This window comes from Lepidochelys kempii, chromosome 26, assembly GCF_965140265.1.
Source record: "Lepidochelys kempii isolate rLepKem1 chromosome 26, rLepKem1.hap2, whole genome shotgun sequence".
Taxonomy (NCBI): domain Eukaryota; kingdom Metazoa; phylum Chordata; order Testudines; family Cheloniidae; genus Lepidochelys; species Lepidochelys kempii.
In genome coordinates this window covers 11,679,572-11,704,180 of record NC_133281.1, presented here as the reverse complement: position 1 = coordinate 11,704,180, position 24,609 = coordinate 11,679,572, and the positions used below count along the sequence as shown (strand labels likewise).

At 38.7% G+C, this 24,609-nt stretch overlaps 1 protein-coding gene across 5 annotated transcripts; it reads right to left on the bottom strand.

The window, feature by feature from the left end:
* Positions 1-590: 590 nt before the first annotated feature.
* Positions 591-24,482, bottom strand: TIA1 (TIA1 cytotoxic granule associated RNA binding protein). Of its 5 annotated transcripts, none has more exons than XM_073325173.1 (13): positions 24,393-24,482; positions 14,952-15,048; positions 14,385-14,483; positions 13,812-13,866; positions 13,606-13,638; positions 12,251-12,338; positions 8,224-8,299; positions 7,014-7,122; positions 6,032-6,127; positions 5,851-5,935; positions 5,065-5,188; positions 4,350-4,492; positions 591-3,035 (listed from the first exon to the last, which is right to left on the bottom strand). In XM_073325173.1, exons 2-13 carry the CDS (start codon positions 14,961-14,963, stop codon positions 2,912-2,914), a joined length of 1,044 nt encoding a protein of 347 aa, XP_073181274.1. In that variant the 5' UTR covers positions 14,964-15,048; positions 24,393-24,482; the 3' UTR covers positions 591-2,911. The 5 variants fall into 5 exon arrangements, with proteins under 5 accessions (XP_073181274.1, XP_073181272.1, XP_073181273.1 ...); XM_073325171.1 differs by lacking the exon at positions 24,393-24,482 and adding an exon at positions 24,118-24,348; XM_073325172.1 differs by lacking the exons at positions 13,606-13,638; positions 24,393-24,482 and adding an exon at positions 24,118-24,349.
* Positions 24,483-24,609: the final 127 nt, after the last annotated feature.

Genomic DNA, 24,609 nt, shown 5'->3' with positions numbered 1-24,609 from the left:
ACCTTGGAATTAAGCCATTTATCCTTTTCTGTTGTGTGTTTGGGATTCTGCAACGCATATCTTACATATCAAGGCAACTGTGTCATTTCTGTAAACACCAAAGCCTGGCAGAAGTGCAAATACTCAGAACAAAAAATAAAGGGAGGAAGAAAGGAGAGCACTGGTAGGGCAGAGGAATGTGTTCAAATGATTGTCACCTCAATATTGCTTTACGTGTTTTGTGGAGTGGGTGGGGGGGGACAAACGGGATACAACACTAATACAAATATCACTTACGGCCCTCTCTGGCTCCCAATGCAAAACTCATGAGAGTACGACAAGTTATTTCACTTAGTAGGTTTGTTCTAAACATTGGTTGATAACAAATAGCATGGCGTAACTTCCACGATGTACATTTAGCAAGCTTTTTATAGAGCTGTTTACACCAAGGCCATTGCAAGGAAAAACACAGTGCATTGGAAGAATTCAAGATGCGTCTCATTCTGAGAATACACTTCACAACTCTAGGCCTCAGAGAAATAAAGAGGTATCTTCTCCATTTACAGATCAGATTTTCCCTATTGCATGTGACCTCTCATTGGTTCATTTAAAAAAAAAAAAAAAAAAAAGGTGTCCCCTTGTCTCTTGGAGTCTATAATTCAAGAGGTATTTCAGTCCTCAGCAATCAGCACAGGAAGCCCTCCCCCACTCTGCTTTTAATTAAACCAAGCAGTAATGTGTACATTTTAATGACAGGAATCACAGTACATTTTTTAAATTTAGACAGATGCTGTTCATGCAGTCAAAATAAAAGAGGTAAAAATACACATTATTCATATATTGGTTTTAAAATCTGTATTCAAATACAGCATTGAGTGAAACTCCAGAGCCTACTCACAGATATGGATGTTCTTTGGGCAAAATATGATACAGCATAGCTGGTCAAGCAGAAAGTAAAAATGTATGTTTGCATAATTAAAGTCAGAATAGAGCCCTAACCTAGAGTAATCCATAGAAGTGAAAAAGATAACTGATATACTTTGTGAAACATTTCACTTTTAAGCTGTTTTTTTGTTTTCTGTTGTTGTTGTGAGTCCTATTTGCAAGAGTTACAAGGGGGAAAACATTTCCAAGTACAAAAGTTGGTTTGTATTCACCTATCTTTAAAGCCAAGTTTTAAAAACAGCTGCATAGAATAGTTCTCCAGAGAGTCACACACACTCAGGTCCTCCACACCTTACAGAACGTTGGCTATGAGATACAGGCCAACACAATCTCCTAAGAGATTTGCCCTATACCCGCCTTCCCCTCCCCCAACCCTCCCATTTTCTAATAAAAATGTTCAAAATTTTAAACAGTCCAATATTACATCCCTAACTGGGGGGGAGGGAAGCCTGACCTCATTCCTGTCCCACTCCCCCCTATCCTCCATTATTACTTCATATAAGACCCTGAAATATATTGTCACATAATTGTCAATATAGCAGAAGTTTAATCCCTTGATACTCTGAGTTGCCCAACGGCAACTAATTGGGGAAAAAAAGGAATATGGGAACTCCAGAAGCCAAAGCTTAATAGGGATAATAAATAACATTACACAATGAAGAAGTTTTTGCTCTTTGAAGGCTGGTCAAGGAGGTAGGATAGAAAGTTTTTTGGCCTTTGAACATTTAAAAATGCTTTGCCCAGCTGGTCCTTCAGGCTAAACTGGAGCATTCCACATACCCCCCGCCTGATGCTTACACATACAATGCTACAGTTTTCACAGCTCTAATTGTACATGTTAAAATCAAGTCAACTTACTCTATTTGAGTAAAATTTACTATCAGTAAACAGCAAGACTGATTTGTTTTCTACATACAACTTTGTGTCTTTTACAGTTTCTTAAAAACAAGAGCGGATGACTTTGTATTCAAAAGACTACCAAAGTGTATATTTGATATTCACATGCAAGACCCAAAAAAACCCTTAAAAACGTTACGCATAAATCATGTGAAAGGACTCTGCAGCCTACCTTTAAATAAGGGAACATACAAAGTTTGCTAACTTTTGTGCAAAATATTAGTTTGCTAAAATATTTTACATGATAATGGATATGTGTAAATATAGATTGACAGAAAAAAGCTGGTTCTTAGGAATTTGTCACATTGTGGTATTTGTAACAGGATTTTATATTCCCTAGTACACATCAAAGTTTATCACTGAAGATAAAAATCCTATAGAACAAATCCAACAGGGATTTCTGTAGGCACCTTCTCATGTAGAACACAATGTGACTTCAGTTAGATCCATCTGAGAGTTGTGCACACAATTTTATGCTGAGCATCACATTTTCCTCATGTCATAAGGCAAAGACAACTGTTTGAAAAATGTCTAGATACAAAATGATGTAAAATAATTTATATTTGAAAACCCTGGTATAAACAAAAGTGGAGAGATGGACACTTTATACAATAGGCTATTTTTAAAACAAATTTGTGCACAGGCTGAAGATTGTAAAGAACCTTCAGAATTCACACAGTTTTGGCTTTTTTGTACAACTGTTTACAATACATTTTAAATCATTAGGAATGCAAACTAAAACTGCACACTACTTCAGAAGAAAAAAAGTTTGACTTTGTGCAATTTTCTGCCCCAATTTAACAGTGGCAGTAATCCCTGCATTTGTTGTGTTTCAAACAAGGATCTTAAGAAACACACATCAAAAGGAGGAAAAGAAGGCAAAAGTTGGCAGACATCCAGCATCTAGTTTTTCCTGTTTTTTTTTTTAAACAATGTGGATGACAAATAGTTTCATGATTAAAATGATTTCTTTAAATAAATACACTGTATCTGACATTTGCGCTGACTTGATAAATCTAAGTAAACAAAGGCTTTACAGCACTCCTTGTTGCCTCAAGTCACTGGTGTTAGGTTCCAGAGTCCTTTTCTCTCACTGAGTTTCAAAACCTGCCATGCGATATCCAGTTTGATTAGTTAACACACTTCCATTCTGCCCCTGAGGTGGCGGAACTCCATAATTTGCACCCATCCATGCGGCAGAAGACTGTGTCTGACTGTTGTGGAAGGAGGGGGAAAGAGAGGTGATTACAGAAAATGTATAGTTCCAAGAGACTGAATTTACATAAAGAGATTGGAGAAGATAAGAACTGCCACACTGCAGTGAAAGCTAATTAGATACTTTCCAAGTTTTGGCCAACAGAATCTTAACCAGTAAATAGAAAAATTCCTAAATGTAACCCCAGCTCTGCGCACTGATGTTATGGCTTTGGGCAAGTCATTTAGGACCTTACTTTAAGGCATGCCAAGCACTATTGAAGTCAACTGGAACTATAGATGCTCAGCACTTCTGAAAAAAATTCAGGCCAATTACAGATGGGAAAACAAACAAGTTCAGTGGAGAGAAAATCCCTCACAACACTTGTCAGTTAGATTGGTGTTACTTAAATGTTTATAAAGTGTAGCTATGAGTATAAGCAAAAGAGGAAAACTGTTGACAACAAAGGGCAGTAAATGTAAAAACAAAGAATTCAAGCACGAATTCTGCTCCTGTATGTAGCTGAATTTTAAAGAGGGCCAGATTGTTTTATAAACAACACCTGTAGTTATATTAAGAGGAGGATGCTATACCTCCTTGTCTGGGCTGGCATGGGAACAGAGGGGAGGAAAGTGTAGAGCTCAAGTGGCTTGTTGCCACCAGACCCCTCAGAAGGGGTAGTTCAGTGGATTTCAGTCAGTATAGTAGATTTGAGTTTTACTACTGGTTAACAGATCCAGCATTTAAACCCTGAAGTATTCTGCGTAAGAAACCAATTTTCAGATACATACTTAATATAGTATCCATCATCCCAAAACATGAGTGCATATGCACAGACCTCACTTCACCCACAACTGGGAAGTAATGGCAGCTGTTTGAAATAACTAAATACTGATCTAAATTTAAAATTCAAAGGAATTGTAAGTTATCATAGTGTAATTACCAGAGTCAGAATTTGGCTAGGACAAAGGAACAAAATGTGCCTATATTTACACAAAGTTCAAGATGACCATTAGTAAAGAGAGAGTACTAGTTTGACCAGGACACTACATTTTAGAGTAGGTGATGTATACAGCAGTTCCGGCATTTTTCCCAAGGGTAGTAGTCCCTTACACCCTGAAAATATTTCAAGTATGGTAATTATTCTGCCAACCTAAAATTCCTCTTGTACTTTCAGATAGATATGGGACCTGATCTTTTTACACCAGTTTACAATGGTATAAAACTTCCTTGGACTTCAATGAATCCCAATTCAACTGATGATTTCCCCCAATGCAGCATCATTCTTGGCAATTTATTTATAGCGCACAGATCAGTTAGCCTGCATACTCACTTAAATCCCTGCTGATTCCATGCCTGTCCATACATTCCATATGCAGGGACTTGCCAACCATTAGGCATGTACTGACCAATTTGCTGTGCATTTCCATACCACTGGCCCCACTGGCCATAAGCCTGTGGATATCCAATTTGATTCTGCAAAGAAAGTTGAAATATTGAATACACTACACAGTCACCTATTGATGGAGAAACTCCTATCTATCAAGCTAGTCTTTCATCAAGAACTTAAAAGGTCTTATATTCTAATACCTCATTTTGAAGGTTATTATAGAATTTATCTGGGCAACTCCCTCTAACGCTATATATATGAAAAATCACCCCACCTCCTGCACACACACATTTTGCTGATTATTCTCTGGAGTACAGCAGTCTAATATTACAGATAACTCTTCCAGAAAGCACTGCAGGAAAGAGCAAAGTTGAGATTTAGTCAGAAACTTAAAGCTCTTCCCACTCTTTCTTTATCATTGACCAAAGCAGGTTTCCTCAAGTTCCAAAGAGTTTAATTTTGATCAAGTATCTTAAAAGGCAGATATCAGGGACCCAAGAATTAATTTGGGAGGTCACATGAGCCACGTGACCCTGAAATCCACAACCCACCACCCTGAAACGAATATGTATTTCCGTGCTAGAAATCTGTTAAGAATCTCATTAATAAGATCACACTAATCACCATCTTACAAGGCAGTGTAAATCTGTTCTCTGACCTGCTGGATTGGATTGATCATATCTGGTGTTTCTTTGCCCCAGTAGCATTTCACAACGTGCCCTTCTAGAGCCGTTCCATTGACAGAAACAATTGCACGTGCTGCGCTTTCATGAGAATTGAAGCTGTTAAGGTACAAAAGGAACATCAATATAAACCCACCCTCCATACACCTACGGACAAGACACTTGAAAGGAGACTGTCAGCCTAAAAGTGTGCTTGCACTTTAAGAAGTTTTAAGAGTTTCCAAGTTTGATTACAAAAAAACCCAAAACAATGAAAATAATCGTTTGCAGGAGAAACTAGTCTTTGCAAGGGAACTCCAATACTGCCGCATTTATTTGTACAGAAGATTCAGAAAGCAAAACTGACCCATCTAGTTTCACTGTCTCACCCTGAGTGAGGGGCAAAAAGTAAGTAGCACACAGGTTAGGTAAAATCTGAAATTGTGTTAAGCTGCATTGTTTGATTATCTACAGCGCTGTCAGTGAAAATAAAGAAAGTGCATTTAAAAACAGGATTCTGAATCTGCAAGAATCATATCCAATACGTACAGCTATGAAATGATAAAAAGAAAAGTAGTACATCGTTGTTAACTCAGATCAACATTACCACACAAACAAGATGAGACTATAGTTGAAACTGTAGACACTGAAGGATAGTCTAAGTCTGTCTAGGCTAGTTTCCCACTAGAAACATTCTGAGGCCATCTGACACCAGTGCTTAACATTTTTGCAAGGGAAAGGTAAAAGTCACATTTTTAAAAGTGAGCAAAAATGTAACCTACCGTATAAAAGAGTACCCTTTGTCTGGGAAGACTCGAATTTCCATTATCTGCCCAAATGGAGAAAAGGTCTGGCGCATTAGCTGTTCTGCAGTGTAGAAAAGGTAGACAATCAAAATTAAGAAGTACTTCTGATTTTTAAATCGTTTTATGAGGAAACCCCAAAATTTAGAAGATGCCATACCTGTTAGTCCTGAAGTAACACCACCACAATATACAGTGCAGTTGCTTGGGCTGGACTGATTTACAACATCATCGTAAGACAGCTGTTTGGTGTTTGCTGTAAAAAAGTTTTTTTTTTGTTTTTTTTTTTTGAAGTTTTTCATTTAAGCAAATGATTTACTTTCCTCCTGTCTTCAGAAGTCTACAAAGAGCAAGGATCCTAAGGCTTTTTTGGGTGATGCCTAAAAGCATACCAATACATTTTCTCCTGTAAATCTTTAATTTTACCATTAGTCTTAGCTTACAAAATATACAGCTATAACATCCTCCCAAGTGCTAGTTTAGGAAGTGAGAGAGATGTAAAGCAAAGAATTGCAAGCATTAAAAGGGACATGAAAAGTCAGTGAGGTTTCCCAACTGAGTCATTTTTGCAAAATAAAGAAACAAAAGTGCACGCCAAAAGGAAAGCTACATTCAAAATACACGATGATCTCAAATAGGAGACATGTAAATCCCAAATGATGAATGGTATGGATTACTGATGCATAAAATATTTAAAGGAATGTCATTTAAATTAAGCCCAAAATTCAGGTTTATAAATCTAATTTTAAATACACTTAATGGAAATACTTCCTTCCATCAGTTTAAGTCTAAACACACTCCTCCCCCACCCTGTATCTTCACCACAAAAGATGCAACGCTGGCAGTGCATGAAAACAAGTTAAATCAAAAACACTACTTTCATTGTCCAAGGTGACTGAAATGCAAGATTGAATAAGTGCTGAAAAGTAACTGAAGGGTTTTTAAATACTAATATTGTTAAAATGTAAGGAAATGTGTAAAGTTATAATTTAACATATTTCTTCAAGCAAAATCTTTACTTCTGAATTCTACAGGGCATTGAATTTTTTCATGATAGAAGCGCTAATACTTAGAACTAATACGAGGTTTTATTTGTTCCTTATTTGGGTGGGGGCAAGGTGGACAAAAAGCTAAAAACCTACATTCATATGTACTCTTTGGAGCTGGAGGTTTTCGTGTTGCCCAGTTAGTTCTGATTTGTCTTCCACCAAGCCACTGTCCACCCATCTGCTGAATAGCATTTTCTGCATCCTGTCCATAGGGGAAAAACATTTTTCAAATTCTTTTTGAGCAACACCATATTAAAAGCGAATCATTGTAAGTCTGTCAGACTCAGATATTGCCAACTTATAACAAATATTGAAATAAAATCCGTGCTTCAAAAAGATGTTTAAAAGACAGGATTCAGGCAGTTATTTTAGGCCAAACTGAACGTATCCCATGAAGAGTTATGCACTCTTGTATAGCATGTTCGTTCAGTTGCTCCACTAAGCTGAAAGGCTGTAGGAACATTCCTTCAGCTGAGTCTCTAGCTCTCCCTCATCTGCACTTAGAATAAATCTCTCAGACCTAATATTTTAACCTGGTCTGGCCTAACACCAAGAAAAGTATGTGGGGTTTTTTTTTTCAAAACTCCCCCAATCTCCCATTGTCAAAATATACGGAGACCACATAATGGCTTGCCCTACTTATTCTTCCCTCCAAAGTGTATTATTTCCGAGTGACTGAGTGTGAGAGAGAGAGAGATTTGGAGCCATAACAAGTTATTAGTACCCTGCCCATAAAGAAGCTGTAAGTAGGAATGTTTGATTATTCTACGTTTAGTACTAAACTGGTTAACTCCATTTTCCTCACTTTATGTTGAATACCCTCCACTTCAGGCCAATAATAAGACTATAAAAACTGACTAATGATGTAATACAAATCCTATAAAGGTAACTCCAAATAGGAGTTGCTCTAGAGATTAGTGCACCAGACCTTTAAGCACTAAAACACTGCCATTCTGTCAGAGCCAAATAACTCAGTCCAAAGTAATTTGTATTTAATGTAAGAAGAAAAGAGTAAAATTTTCAGGTACAAGTATCAGCCTCAGTGAGTATTCTAGTTTTCATCTCTGTACATAAATACTTTGCACTTACATAGGGATAATGCTTGGAAAGTGCTAAGTACTTTATAAACATGAATGAAGCCTTATGATATCACATGAAAGATGGGGATACTACTACTTACCTATTTACAGGTCGGGGCACTGATACAGTACCAGATATAAAAGGGACCAAAAACGTTCATGTTTTACATAGCTGTTCTCTTTAAAGCAACTACCAAGATTTTACAACTCATACCATCACTTACCCATTTATTGAAGAAGGAAACAAAGCCATATCCTTTGGATTTCCCTGTTGCCATATCTTTAACCACTCGTGCATCTCTAAAAAGCAGAAGCAATAGCCAATTTAGCATTTTTTAAAAAAAACTTGATAAAATGAAAGTGAGTCACACACAGAGCTCATTTTCATGTTTCACCTTTATTAAAGTGAACTGTTTAATGCACCAGCAACATATTCAAAACAAATTCCTCCTTTTCTAAACAGAAACATTACTAGTGTTTTGTCATGTAGTAGCAAAATTAAACTTAATTTTGTAAACATGCAAATCAATAGTTTCTCTAACAAACACATATTTTACAATAGTTGGTTCCCAGTTCAAAATGCTTTTACATATTGTTAAGACACTAAGCATGGTCAAAGCAGCTATTCAAATGACTCACTTAAGCCACACACCTGACTAACATTAGCTGAATGGCTCTCTTTAACCATGCAATTTATAGCTTGCTAATTGCCAACACATTCTACCTACTCATTAAAAATATAAAATAGAAAAATGAAAAATAGGAATTAAAAGGCATACGTCGCCTGTTAACTGAATTCTTTAAGTTTCTCAGGTCAATTCGTTACCCCCTTTTTGGACTGTGGGCAGCTGTAAATTTTGAAAAATTGACATTTTCAGAAATGGTTGCATTATCGAAGGAAATAAAACACTAAAGACATTTACGTTTTAAACTATATACTATTATAAAGAATTTAAAACTGCATTCGCAAACAGCAATCATACAGGATTGATTGGAAACTACAAGATATAAAGGCAAAATTTATAAAAGTAAGTAAGAAAACTACAACGTTTGTCCACTGTGAACTGTAGCTTGTAGTTAGCCATGGCAATTCTGTCCATTCTTCAGAGACACTCTGCAAAATAACCAGAGGCCTATTATTTGAGATTGAGTAAAAAAAAAAAAAGGAGAGACCCGGCTACGATAGCTAAACCCCATTTGTGGAAAGTTTGATTTTATTAAATGGTGTTTCTCAGGCAAGTCGTGTACAGTTAGCCAAATATCAAGTACACACACACCCCTATCCTGCCCTCCCCAACCCCACAAAAACACAGGCACTTTTGAAAAAAACAAGACAAATAAAACCAGTCAGCAAGTCATGCAGTGTAAAGTAAAGTCTTTATAAAATACGGTTTAGATCAGCTAGATGCACAATATTCAGTACTCCAAGGTTGGCAGAAAAATCACAATGAGAGTTCTATGATGCCAGTTTTAAAACCTTGTAATAATTGCATTCTGTATTAAAACCTAGTTCTTCTACATATATGGCTATAGAGGATATGTAGATCACTGAAAGACTCAAATTAAGACCACTTCCATACACTACAGAATGAAATGTACCTTAGCCCTTCATGAAAAAGTGTTAAACTGCTTGCAATTTTCTGTGTTAAGAAAGTTTGAATAAGTTACAAATTGCCTGAGAACAGTCATTTATGTAATCTTAGATCAATTTGCTCTGCACAGCCTAAAAAGGAAATAAAAAACTATGCTATACTTACCCTCAACTGAAAACTTTGAAAATAAGACTTGAACAAGTGAAAACATGCACACACCAAACAAAGGGAGACCACAATAAAGATGTATGTATTTACATTAGAGATTACGTTGTACAAAGCTACCAAAAATTCTTAAGTGCTAATCATGTGTTGGTTCAACTTTGATTATTTCACAGAAAACCAGGGGAAAAAAAATCTCGATCACATTTCCAGGAAATAGTCAATAACTAAGAAGAGTTAAATATACAAAAAAATATTTTTTGTATCATTTTACAAATATGAAGCATTCTTCACACATTTAATTGAGTAACTGTGTGAAATCAAAGTCCCACTATTACTATTAACCCTTACTTCTTTAGGACAACAGTTTATAACAAAGAGGGCTCTTAAATCCTTTTTTTTTTTTTTTTGCACGAAGAGTCAGCTTGAGCCAAGGTGACCTAAAAGGTTTTTCAGATAGTTTCCCCTACAATTACGTACTGAATACCCCAAAGAGAAAGGATAAGAGGGTCACTCACACAAGTTATTTGAAACCTGACTTTAAAAAAAACCCAAACCTTTCAGCCCTGCAAAGTCTGGATAATCAGCTCTCTCACTGCAGAGTAAATCACCACTACCAAAATCTCTCTTGGAACAAAGCAAATGATATAGAGGAACCCAGTAATCCTGTCGTTTTTCAGACATGTGGTACACAGGTTTAAGAGTTATTTTATACTATTACAAACGCCCCTCAGAGGAACTGATAAATTAAGGAAGCACGTTTAAAATAGCCTATGTTTGGGACTAACCCCCCCTTTACACTCTGAGTATCGGGAGAGAAACTACAGAGTAAGGCAAGGCCTACACTTAAAACACTAGAGTGGCACAGCTGTTCTAGCACCACTGTCATACCTCAGGGTAGAACTAACCAGTGACAGCAGGGATTTTCTTGTTGCTGCAGATAACCCACCTCTCCATTAGGCAGTACGCTAGGCTGTCTACACTGAGGGTTAGGTTGGTTTAACTACATTTTTCAGAGGTATGGATTTTTCACACCCTTGAGAGATGTAGTTATGCCAACATAACTTTTCAGTGTAGACCAGCACTAAGCCAGCTCTCAAAAAAGCCTTGTGCAGTTGACTGCTAGAGCAGTATTTTGGGGTGGAAAGAGGACTGCAGCTCTGAAAGAAGATCTGCCTAAAAGTATCTCTCCTACATTTCAGTGTACCACTTCCTCCTTCCCAGACTCTAATCCTTCTGGACGAGGACAGATAAGACCTACTTTAGAAGCCATGTGTCATTCAGGAGAGCAGATGTTCAGCTATGTGAAGCACTGAACCTCCTCCGCAAGTAAGTATACCTGCTACCTCTACAGAGAGAGACAGTGATTAAAATAAAATAATCTAAAATATAAATTAGTGTTCTCTAAAATGAGACTCTCCTGCAGATCAAGTTTGAAAACCCTACCATAACAAGAAATGAAACTAGGATTTAAGTCCAATACATTGGACTTCATAAGAAAAACTTGTTTCAAATAAAAGCATCACTACACAACACTTCAAAGCACTCTTATCTTGGTTACCCCACCATCAAGGAGCAGCAATCCAAGTACAAGTAGTTAGTTACAAGTAAATGAATTGTTTAAAATTGGAGGAAGGAACAAAAAAGCTGCTCTTAGCCCTGCTACAAAGCATGTATTTTTCTATGCTTTTCAAACTATAAGCACTACAGCTGTATGTTAATACAGCAAATAGCAATGAGTAGGCAGATAAAGAGCTGTGATCACTACTATTGATCAGTTAAGTCTTTACACATATTGTTCTACTTGTTAACCCATCTCCCCACCTTACTGTAGCTCACTTGTTTCTCCCATCCACCTGTTAAATCCTGTCTTTCACACTCAGATCTTTGGGCCAGGGACTCTTATTTACTATGTTTGTATAGTGACTAGCACAATGAGGCCCAAACTGGTTGTGGCCTTTAGAAGCTACCACAAGACAAGTGTTGCACAATCACCAAACTGATTATTAAATTAGAAGTATAAACTATTTTATTTAACAGAACTTTCATATTAAATACCTAGACTATCATCAAAAAGCCAAAATCTGACTGAACCTGAATATGCACATGGAATTTGATTCATATTAAACTATTTTTTGAAGAATGATTACATGTATGATTACATTTAGTGGCAAAAGAAATACAAGACCCAAGTCAGAGAAACTACCCACTATGTCACCCTCCAAGTTACATGAGGATTTCTACAGTATAAAAACAAAGCTAGATGTACAGTGAATTTTTCTAAAAAAATAGAAAAGAAAAACTGACTGCTGGTGGGTAATTTTATTATGTATCCCTACTTACTCAAGTAGAAGAACTCTGAATTCTCTTTATGAACACAAAAAAGTGTGTGTTGCAGTCATTTCAGCAACTTGACTGGACTTTTACTTACTGTAAACACAAGCTTGCCTCCAGTAAAAGGTAACGTTTAATTTATTTGCCCTAAGAAATCACTTACGATATTCTTCCAAATGGTGCAAAAGCTGCTTTTATATCTTCAGTTGTAATTTCTGGACTGAGGTCTCCAACAAAGACATGGAAATGGTCTTATTGGGAAAAAGAGAAAAAATAATTTACAAGTTTGAAGAATGTTCCTGGAAACACAAGTAGTATAGCAACTTTATATTGCATTAACTTCCATATATCTGAGAGCTACATGGGAAACTAAAATCCTTTACCTATCAAAGGTAACATTTGTCACTGCTTCAGATATAGCCATCACTTGATGACAGTACAACAAAAGCAATAATTTTAAGGATAATGTTGTGATGTACAGTATTTAACTCAAATTTTGTATTTTTGTAGTTATGTTCATAACCAGTCACTATTTTACCATAGAAAGATTGCAACTGTTTACTTAAAAGCTAAAGCTTACTTTGAAATCTAAATGTTAAAATTCAACACATTTACAGATAGTTCATTAACTATCCAAAACTTTACCAACTAAAGCATTTAGTGGTTTTGTGAGCAATGTAGAATAAAATTTGCTTTAAAAGTAGGATGGATATTGAACCTAGCTACAAAATATTTGGTGTAAACCATATTTTGTGAAGAACAAAGAAATACCTTGCATTGCAATAGTTTGATGTTAAAGAATTTGACAGTTTTCTCAAAAGTCAAACAGTTTTGGTTGCCCAGCCATTACATCATGTGAATCCATGTGTATTCAATATAAGTGAATCCATGTGCAAGTGAACTAAGACTGAAGGCAACAGATGAAAAGAGTAATCCTTCACTTTATGTCAGAGCCATTAAAAAGAGCACTGGAGAGAAATAAAGATCCCACATCTCAGGATTTTTTCCACTTTGATTACACAATTTTTCATAAAGCATATTTTAATAGTTAACACTATACAAACTAAATTGTATTAGAGCAGGTGTGAAACTTACAAATCCATTACAATACTAGTTTGGTTAAACTGCAAATTCTTAAAAGCAGTTTAAGGCTGGCCAAGTACAGAAGCAACACACTGGGTTGCCACGAAGGGGGAATTTCAGAAGCAATTTAAGTACTCCAAATGAGTTTGTATGGAGCAGCACAGACAACAGCCTTGAAGGCAGCTGATTATCTTGCTCTCATAGTGGGTGAAATTCTAGAATAGCAGTCATGACTAATGGGGTCAAAGGACTATAAGAAGCAGCACCAGAATGAAAGAGTGGACAACAGACCACATTCTGATGCAATGGGGAAAGGAGAGGGAAATCTTGCCACAAACGAAAGAACAAAACAGAACAAAAACCCCCAAAATAGCTTCAGCTGGTTAGTGAATACCCTCGAGAGATTTCATTTTATGTTTAAGAAGATACAATTACCTTGTGAACGCAGTGTGCTGACAACGGTACTACCTGATGACAAAGATTAGATTTGTTCTTAAGTTTATTAACACAAACACATTTAATATCATCTTAGGATAATGATCAAAACATTACTGCAAACATTTGTATGGTGCTTATTGCTTACATTTAAAAACTACTTGTGCAAATAAAAAAATTACTCAGAAGCATAAAGGGGCACTTACTGCTGGTATCTTTCTTCTGGCTGCTGGGGGTTGTTGCCCAGTTCACTTTGACCTCCTACAAATAATATTTGCTAAAGTTATATCCAAGTAAATTGGAACCATATTCCGATTTTATTAGCAATTAATTTCTATACTGCAGGTGAAGAAGGTACACAAGTTTGCAGTGAAAGACATTAGTGGCTGAAGTTTCTTGGTTAAATGTTCTATTTTCAGCTACATTAAGCCATTTTACAATGAAGATAACTAACCTATCTTGCTTTATTGCTCTGCTAGTCTCTCTCACCTTCAAGATCAATGGAATTAAAATATTTATTACAATCATTTTGACTTCTTCCCTGCCCCACTTCTGTGCCCAACCCTCCTATGAACTGTCACTATCCAGTTTCTACCACCACAATCAAAGCTCAAATGAAGTTAAAAGTTCTTCACTTTACAAGATAAAAAAACAGGAGAAAGTGTTTACCTTTTGTGGCTCAGTTCTGCTTGGGGTTTTGTTTATTTTCAAGATGTTTCATCCACATCATTGTATATATTATTTCCACTGCAACTCACCCTTTAGACATGACAGCTTACCTTACCCATTATCTTCCGTCCATTCATAGCAGCTAATGCTGCAGCCGCGTGACGATGCTCGTAAAACTCCACAAAACAGTATGGATCATTTCCAGCTGTCTGTTAAAAAAAAGCACATCTTATTAAACATTATCACCCCCTCAAATTTTACCCAAAGTGTAGCTGGTGCCCAGTTATATTTATGTCTGAAAGTCTTAGCAATTTAGAGAAAGCTTACTGAAACAGCTTTAAGCCAGTCACAATATTAACAACGTATTAGAAAAATATTTTAAAACTATGCTATGGTAGGCATCTTGGTTTGCATGTTTTGTGCCTCCGCACGCCCTTATGATATAACAAAAAACTAGCAACCAACGTTTGAGTCCAATTACATCAAATGCTCTATTCCTTTTACAAAGTCATACCCATCACTAAAGTTATACTGAAGTTTGCATCAACAAGTTAAGCTCCTCAGCATCCTTCTTTAAATTTCTTCATTGTACTCATGAAAAGTTAAATGTTTGGGAATTTCTCTAAACTGACATGCTACAAGGAGTGAGAAAAGTTATCCAAGTAAAAGGCCCTTACATCCATGATCATTTTGCAGTTTTTGCATGGTCCAATCTGGCTGAACAGCTGGAGGATTAGTGCCTCAGTCACATCTCTTGACAGGTTCCCTACATATCTGTAAGATTAAAAAAGTTTATTTACACGTTCCTTTTATTTTCTCCAGTCAGCATTATTAAAAACGAAAACAGGAACTTCTTGCTGAGCCAAGCATAAGCCCTTAATTTAGCAAAATATTTTACTACGAGTTAGCAAATTCAACAGTTGTTCTGAAAGCATTTTTAATATATTTACATGCAAACTACATTCTAACGTCAGATTATGAAGATACTCCAATATTAAGACGTTCAGATACTACACTGATGAGTACAGTATAAAAACCTAAATAGCATAGATTACATTTTCCCATTCAAACCTAATCCTTGCAAGAAATGTTGGATTGATAGCTTTGGAGACTGTTGTCATCTGCTGATTAATGAAAAATTAGGCCCAGATGTTGCAAGGAACTCCATATGCATATACTTGTGCCTGAGAACATCTCCATTGACTTCAGTGGAGCTCCATGTGAACACAGGACTCTCCAAATGAGAAGCTCCTTGCAGGATTGGGCTGCCTCACCAACGTGCTTCAGCTCTGGCATGGATGAAAGCTACAGCCATCTCCACACGTATTATCTGCATTATGGTAGCGTCTAGTCCTCAACTGAGCCCCATTATGCCAGGTATTGTACAGACATATAGCAAAAATATAGCAGTCCCTGCCCTATAGAGCTAACCACTATAAATAAATAAAACAAAGGGTTGGAGAAATGGAGCATTATCCCCATTTACAGATATGAGAAACACAAAAAGCTGTATCCACACTGTGGAGATAACCCCATAGCATGCAGACAGCCTATGCTGACAGCAGGGATTTTTCCCATCTGTGTAAGACCACCTTCTCCCTGAAGGAACTTAACTAAGTCTACAGAAGCATTCTTCCATCAACATAGCTGCATCTACACATGGGGCATTGGGGGGAGAGGTAGGCATAGCTATGTCATTGAGGACCATAGAATCATAGAATCATAGAATATCAGGGTTGGAAGGGACCCCAGAAGGTCATCTAGTCCAACCCCCTGCTCAAAGCAGGACCAATTCCCAGTTAAATCATCCCAGCCAGGGCTTTGTCAAGCCTGACCTTAAAAACCTCTAAGGAAGGAGATTCTACCACCTCCCTAGGTAACGCATTCCAGTGTTTCACCACCCTCTTAGTGAAAAAGTTTTTCCTAATATCCAATCTAAACCTCCCCCACTGCAACTTGAGACCATTACTCCTCGTTCTGTCATCTGCTACCATTGAGAACAGTCTCGAGCCATCCTCTTTGGAACCCCCTTTCAGGTAGTTGAAAGCAGCTATCAAATCCCCCCTCATTCTTCTCTTCTGCAGGCTAAACAATCCCAGCTCCCTCAGCCTCTCCTCATAACTCATGTGTTCCAGTCCCCTAATCATTTTTGTTGCCCTTCGCTGGACTCTCTCCAATTTATCCACATCCTTCTTGAAGTGTGGGGCCCAAAACTGGACACAGTACTCCAGATGAGGCCTCACCAATGTCGAATAGAGGGGAACGATCACATCCCTCGATCTGCTCGCTATGCCCCTACTTATACATCCCAAAATGCCATTGGCCTTCTTGGCAACAAGGGCACACTGCTGACTCATAACAAGGGCACACTGCTGACTCATAACAAGGGCACACTGCTGACTCACTGCTGACCACTCCCAAATGGCCTAGCTATGTCAACCTAACTTGTAAGAGAAGACCAAACCAAAGACTAATGCCCCAATTCAAAAAGGAACTTAAACAGGTGCAGTCCCAGGGTTTGTGAAGTGGGCTGTAGCTCACAAAAGCTTATGCTCAAATAAATTGGTTAGTCTCCAAGGTGCCACGAGTACTCCTTTTCTTTTTGCGAATACAGACTAAGACGGCTGTTACTCTGAAACCTGTTACTATTCTATGATACTTCTAAAGGCCACAAATTTCTATCATCTGGATAATAATGGAAGACAAATTAGAACTTAAAATCATTTCAAATTCATCAAATAAAATCAACCTGCTTTTAATACATACTCAAATTCCATTAGCAGAACCGAAAATGGTTACTAATGTAACAGTTTAACAAGTTTCTCTATCAAGTATTTAATAGAGTATCAGAAAAACATAGGACAGGAAGGTACCTTGAGAGGTCTGCTAGTCCACTCCCCTGCACCCAAGGGAGGACTAAGTATTATCTAGACCAGGGGATCGCAACAATTTTTTTGGTGGCCTTGCTAGCTAGTAAGTCTACTGCTATGAAAAGTGATATCTGTATGTTTGTTATATCATTTTTTACAGTAGCAGACTTGCTAGCTAGCTAGGAGGCGGTGAAAAGTGATATTAACAAACATACAAATATAACTGTTCACAGCACATTTACAAAATCCCAGCAAACTGGGGGACAAATTAAGCCCTGGATGGTGAGGTGACTAGTGAGGCAGCGGAGGCCAGGGTGATGGATGGGGGCTGGAGGAGGCATTGGGGGCCAGCGGGTCCGGGCTGAAGCCCTGCAGCCAGGGACCAGAGCCCACCGCCCCATGGCTGGAGCCTGCCACCCCAGGGCTGAAGCCAGAAGCCCGAGCTCCACAGGCCCCAGGAAGGTGGGGAACTCACACAGGCTGCCTGCTCCTCCAGAGTTTCTTGCTCCAGAGTAGGGGGCAGGAATCAACCTTTTCTGGTGGCCCCGGGACAGGGGCCGCTGCTTTCCTCTATCCCCCCTAGCCACCGACCAGGAGCCTGTGGCCGCAAGAAAAGTCCCTGGTGGCCGCAGGCAGCCATTGTGGCTGCATTTGAGAAACACTGATCTAGACTATCCCTGACAGGTGTTTGTCTAACCTGCTCTTAAAATTCTCCAATGATGGAGACTCCACAACCTTCCCAGACAATTCATCATGCTTAACTACCTTGACAGTAGGGGAGTTATTCCTAATGTCCAACCTAAACCACCCTTGCTGCAATTTAAGCCCATTTTGTCCTATTCTCAGAGGCTAAAGAGAACAACTTTTCTCCCTCCTACTTGTAACAACCTCTTATGTACTTTAAAACTGTTCGATTCCCCCTCAGTCTTCACTCTCCAGACTAAACAAACCCAATTTTTTCAATCTTCCCTCATAGGTCGTGTTTTCTCGACCTTCAATCATTTTTGTTGCTCTTCTCTGGACTCTCTCCAATTTGTCCACATCTTTCCTGAAATGTGGAGCCCAGAAATGGATACTACAATCCAGCTGAGGCCTAATCACTGCGGTGTAGTTCAACATAGAGCATAAGATCCATCATTCTGAACCAACAGCACGTGAACAAACTTTATGAAACACAAAGTATTTGCTTTTCTAGACAGAGGGAATAGATGCAGTATTGTGTTTTAGAACCTGACTTTGGTTTACATTTGAACAAAAGATGGAGATGAGCAGTCTACAGCACATGCTAGTTAAACAAGCCAACTAAACCTATCAGTTGATTTTTGTACATACGTGTTTAATAAGGTAATTTTGTATGCTAATTGTTCATTTACTTCAGTCTTCCTTGGGTCTTAAACAACTCCATTTGACATCATAATCAAGATGATTATGCAAAACAATCAAAAATGATAAGATTTGTTAACTCCTTTTTGACAGGAGTCCTGATTTCCATAAAATTTGCTTCACAGCAGCTAGTGTCAACATATTAACACTAAAAAACTTGGGACTCCATCTTAGTTCTGTGTTTGAGAGGGCCAGTTTAAAACGTTCTTTATAATATTCAACTGTGTCAGTACCAAGTTTCTTTAGAATCGTGCCTTTATAGCATTTTTGCAACCTCAAGAGTTAAAAAGATTCCTATGACAGCACCTTCCCACAAACTATAAGTTAACGTGGCAAACCTTAGTGTCAGAAAATGGTGCCAGGCACAAAATACACTAAATAAAACACAGGCAGGCAATACAAACAGCAAATTTCCTGCTCAGTCTGGGTTTTTATACCAACAACCGCCAGCACTGCATCCGAGCACCACAATATGCAGGTTGTGTTCTATTAATGATCTGATGATAAAATGTAAGTTAAGGACAAAGTGACAGCCTCCTATTAAACTTCCTGCACTTATAGCAAGCTCAAGATGGATTTGTAGCTTTAATTTCTTCATTAGGAATCCTGTATTAGAGCTACTTAAGGTAAGGGTTGTTTTTTTTTTTTTTTACATTTTTCTAGATAAAAGGGCTTAAATAATTTATAAACCACAACAGAATAGGAGCTCAGTATATGAGACGTAGAAGGCAGACACTTTGTCCACTCAGCTACCATGCCTTTAATTAACTTCTACTGGAATTTAATGCGTTTTGGCCATCTGCAAGCATGAATAAAAAAGTAATACATTAAGAAAAATGGCAACCTTAAGTATGACCCAGGGACTGTATTTTAAAAAGCTACACACCTGGAAAATTTCATCAGGATCGGATTGTAATGTGTGCGCTGATGTTTTGACTAAAGCAAGGATTTCTCTGCATCTTAGTGATAAAGATTTCTCTTATAAATAGTGCAGCTATTATAATGTTTAAAGTGATATTAGGTGGAGTAATTTAAATAAAAGTTTTGGTAGAAGAGTCCAGATGTTCAGTAATCAGTTGAGTAACAGCCCCACCCCACATCAAATGTAGTCCTGCACCAATAATAGCTAGTGACTTATATAGCGTTGCATTTAAATTATTACTGTACATTAAATTCAGTTGTTTGAGAACTTATAGCCTTGCACTGCTTTCAAGGTTAGCTTTATTAACAGCATAAAAGTCATAATGTTTCCTAAAAACTGAATATCTACAAATTGAACACTCAGTGAATAATGTTTCCTTTTCACCTGCATAATTACATAGCAATCTAAGAAGTTTCTAGGATGTTGGATTTAGTTGTATAATCTCTTGGCAGCCATACAAAACTTTGTATCAGCTGGAGCTGCAAAAATATGTTCCTGCAGGATCAATATCTGTAACATGAATGAATGGTGCTACAAGTTTTCTGACATCTTAGTGTCAGTGATGTCTAATATCAAAACTCAGTTCTTCGTGCATGTGTGTCTAGAATATCCAGTTCTTCGTGCATATATGTCTAGAATTCTGTATACATATGCAGAATGTCTTAATGGACATGCAAGAGGCATAACATCAGAAAAGCAAACAATGACTCGCTAAATGGTAGTGATGGTTAATGAAGAAAGCCAAAATGGAAGCTGTAAAACATGCAAGTAGTCTCAGAAACGTGAAGTAGAAGAATGGGTTAAAGATATCAAATTTCCACTTCCCTTACTTTTCAATATAGCTTAACTCCAATAGTTGCGTACCTCTGCTACCTAGTCTCAATGGCTAATAACTTTGCAGATGCTTTGCACTTACTGGCTAAAGAAAGGCATGCAAAGTTCTGAGCTGGTATCAAACATTCCTAAAATATTAAAAGCTCTGGTCAAAGAGTTAACAAGAAGCAAAAGGCTGAAAGAGTTCATAAATGTAGTGTTCATAAAATGGACCAGCTACTATCATATTATTTGGGAAACTATGCTTAAAAATTATGCATGCATAGTAAATCTAAAAACAGATTTGTTAGAGAAATATTTCATATGCATTTGAAATAAAAAATTCCCAAATTCTATTTTCAAAAAAACTGGCACTATGCCAAGCTAATCAATATAAGACATACTAGAATGGGTGGTTTTCCATAGCTGCTGCTTCAGTAGACCAACAGAGAAAAACTACGCTATTCTAAAGTGGACTGATTTTTTTTTTCATAATTTATTACTGAAGTCAAATATGCTAAATGAATTCTCTAACATGTTAACAGGGTGGTTTAGTTTAAGATTTGGGGGAGCAGCAAAGGTGTAATCATAAAAAATGTAGCTCTGAAGACAGACAGTATTGCTTGGTGACAATAAACTACCATCCTACTAACTGTTCAGCAGTTGTCAGTAGTGCCAAGTTTAAAAAAACCTAACTTACTGCTAGTGTTACATTTGTATGCACGTCAAATTCACAACAAGACACAAAATGGTAGTACTTTAAAGTATGTGAGGTGTATTACTGGGGGATGTGATGGCTTTATAGAAATAAATTAACAATACCTTATGTGGAGTGATTGCTGGCAAAATAAGTTGCTAGATTGCATTTACATTGAATACCCCTCAAAAATACACTAGAGAAGTCATAATTTATTGGGCATCAAGTTAAGTACTGAATAACTAGTGAAATTTAAAATGGAACTTAACTGTGCTGTGTGCCTGCAAACTGAAAGCAGCATCTCTGGTTTGAAAAGGACACTATGCTTTCCTGCAGTGGTTCTCACCAATGCTGTCCACCCAAGACCCATCTCCCATTGAGCAAAATGAGAAGGACACAGTGGTTGTGACATCGCTTCACCCTGAGAAACCCTACTTTATTGGCATTGCACATGTATACTGGAGTGTAGATTAGGCTCACCTGCTACATTATAACTCTTCATTGTGTTAATCTAAATATTAACAGAAATTACCCATTGATATTTCTATACTCCACTATCATTTCTACAGGCTTTTTTCACAGGGAGACAAAGCTACATTAAAGCTACTGTGGAGAGGCAATGACAGATTAAATACATTAAGGGTCCAGTCCTGCACTCCTAAGTGTAACACAACTGAAGTCAGAAATAAGCATGTACATGCAACAATTGCAGAAGTAGGCACTAATATTAATGATTCTTCCGAGCTAGACTGGCTAACCGTTCCAGCAGAGGAGGGAAAGTCTCTCCAGATATGGGAATATTATGGTTTTTCATACCCTCCTAACTATACTCTTCATTAATTAACTGGTACTTATTTCCTCAGTGTAGGCTTCAGCTGCTTCTGTGACGTTCTGCAAGTGACCCTAAAACTTGAATGCTCAAACATTTATTTAAACAAAATCAGCCGTTACATACCTTACTATGTAAACATAAATAGGCTACTCAGGGATTGAGTTACTTAAACAATATAGCTATCAAGCCAGCTCAGCGGCGCTTCGAAGTATCAAGGCTTTAACAACCTCATATCAAAACATTAGAATTACATGAATATCTTTATAAAGAAAAGGCTGTTTAAAAACAACCTATGTTCTCCAAAAAGAGCTACTAGAAACAACTATTCTAAGAAAACCAGAAAGATAAAGTTTAGAAATTGACAAACACTCAAAGACATGAGTGTTCAATCACACTGTCTTGCTGCAGTTGGATAGAACACTAATTTAATCCTTCTATGAATGAAGATTTTAGGATTTTTGCGTACAGTTTTACTAACGCTATCAGCTATTCCAAATAAACTCCAGACTCATACGTTGGAAAGTGTCCTTATAGTCAATATCTTGAGCATGTGAATATTGCAGACTGAAATTTAAATTAATGGCACAATATTCCAGATGATCTAACTGTAACTCCCCTGAAACTGACTCAAAAAATTATTATTCTCAGAATATTGCTCAACAGCTATTTTTTGCAGGTCAGAAACACATTCAGGCTTTTGCAATAAGCTGCATGTATTGAGTGCAGATAATTCATTCTTTAAAGCAGAAGCAGTACACTTGAAGTAACTGGTGAGACCATTAATCAAGACTCCATATGAAAAAAATCAGAGCGGAAAAATAAGAACAATAGGAAGTTAAAACCTGAGTATGGGGCTGAGAATGTTCTGAAAACAGATAGATCACATGTTTCAAGCAGTTGAAATGGATAAACTGAAAAGATAATGGGACCTTAGTATTTTTTAATAGCATGTTTACTTTATCACTTAGGAAAACAAACTAGAAAAGTTAGCGCAGGTCACAAGAGTCCCGTTTTCCTGAGCAGCAAGTCAGTCAAGACATTTATCATGCCCATGGGACATGTGCAAAGCATCATTCGAGGGCAAATGCAGGAACTTTACCCTCACTTTTGGAAAGATCCCCTCCTTCTGATTCCCCTTCACAACTCCTACCTAAACATCAATACACCTAAAGGTAAGACATTATAGATGGTGGCAGCAGCCTAGCTGGGAAAACAAGTTAATAGAACAGCAAAGCTAGAGAAGGGTGAAATCATGAAGTCTAAGCATTAAAAATCACTCCAGATAAAAATCTGTCAGGAAGAGGAAGGGGGGAAGAAATGTAGGCAAGAGTTATACCTCCAGCTCTCCCATGTATTCAAATGGAGCCAGTTGTGTGAACTGTTGATTGCTTTGAAAAAGCTACCAGATTTTCAAAGCAGTGTGTTAACGACGCCCACATTACAAGGAAAATTCCTCATAATTTACAACCACCGCCCCCGTCTCAGTTTATTTTAACAGTACATTGCCCTAGTATGGCAAATACCTCTGAATTTATGCAGATTTACCCCTCCTGTACATTTCCTGAACAGCTTTAGGGTCAGTCTTCATGAAATGGAATCTACTGCGAAGTTGGGTGGTGGTTGTAGTCGTTTTAAACTGTACAGGCATTTGATTCCTGTTTTGGGGGTTTCGCTCAATTAGAAGTCAGGATTATTTTGAATCCATTTAAAAGGTCAGGCTTCGCGTTTGCAAATTGGGTTAATACAACTGTGCAGATACAAGCAGACACAGATTAAGTCGTATGCTCGGGAAAAGGTACACACACAATCCACACACACACACACAATCCACACACACACACACACACACACAAAAGCCTTTCAGAGAGAGAACGAGAAAGAAAGAACGAACAGAGGGAAAAATAAAGAGGACAGAAAAACCTGGACTGGGAAGGAACAAAGCCTTAAAAACAGGAAGGGGAAAAAATTGGGGGGGGGGGGGGGGGAATCAGATAATCAATGGAGCGAGGGCACTGGGCGGTTTGGGTCAATTCCTCAACCCCTACCTCCCCCGGCCCCCAAGCTCCCTCTGAGGGAGTGGGGAATGAGGGACCCACTTAGCCCAGGAAAAAACACCCATCAGCCCCCCTCCCCCCCCCAGCCCTTCCCCCCTCCCCGAGCTGCCCGAGGCGGCGGAGATGGAGCTGCCCTCGCCCGTGACCGGTGGCGCCGGGGGTCATATATAAGCCCCTGCCCAGCTCCCCCGGCCCGGCGTGAGGAGGGGGGCCCGGCCCGGCCCCTCCCCGCGCAGCCGAACAATAGGCGCGATCGCCCCCTCCCCACTCACAGGGTCTTGGGCATTTCGTCCTCCATGGCTCCACCGCTGCCCCTCCCACCGGGGTCTCCTGCCGCGCCGCCGCGGCCCAGTCAGCGCCTGGGGAGCCCGAGCGCCGCCGGCCCCGCGAAGCCCACAAGGCGGACAATAAGCCCCGATGCGCCTCTCAAAATGGCGGCGGCGGCGGGGGAAGGGGTCCGGCGCGGCCGGCTCAGGGGGGGAGAGCAACAGCGCATGCGCAGCGGGGTAGCCCGCCGGCCGGCAACAAACGCAGGCGCATTACTAACCTCTGAGGCCCGTTCCCTCCGCCGGCCCGGGCATTGCACGCCGCATGCGCGCTACGCCATACGTGAGCCCTCTCCTTCCGCCGGTTTCTTTTCTCTCCGCCTTCCCTCAGCGCACGCGCACTACCGGCCGGTGGCGGTTCCTTCTTTTCCAGTCGCCTAAATGTTACCGCAGTCTCCGGCGGTGCGCTGCTATGGTTGACTCCTCTGCTGCTATAAT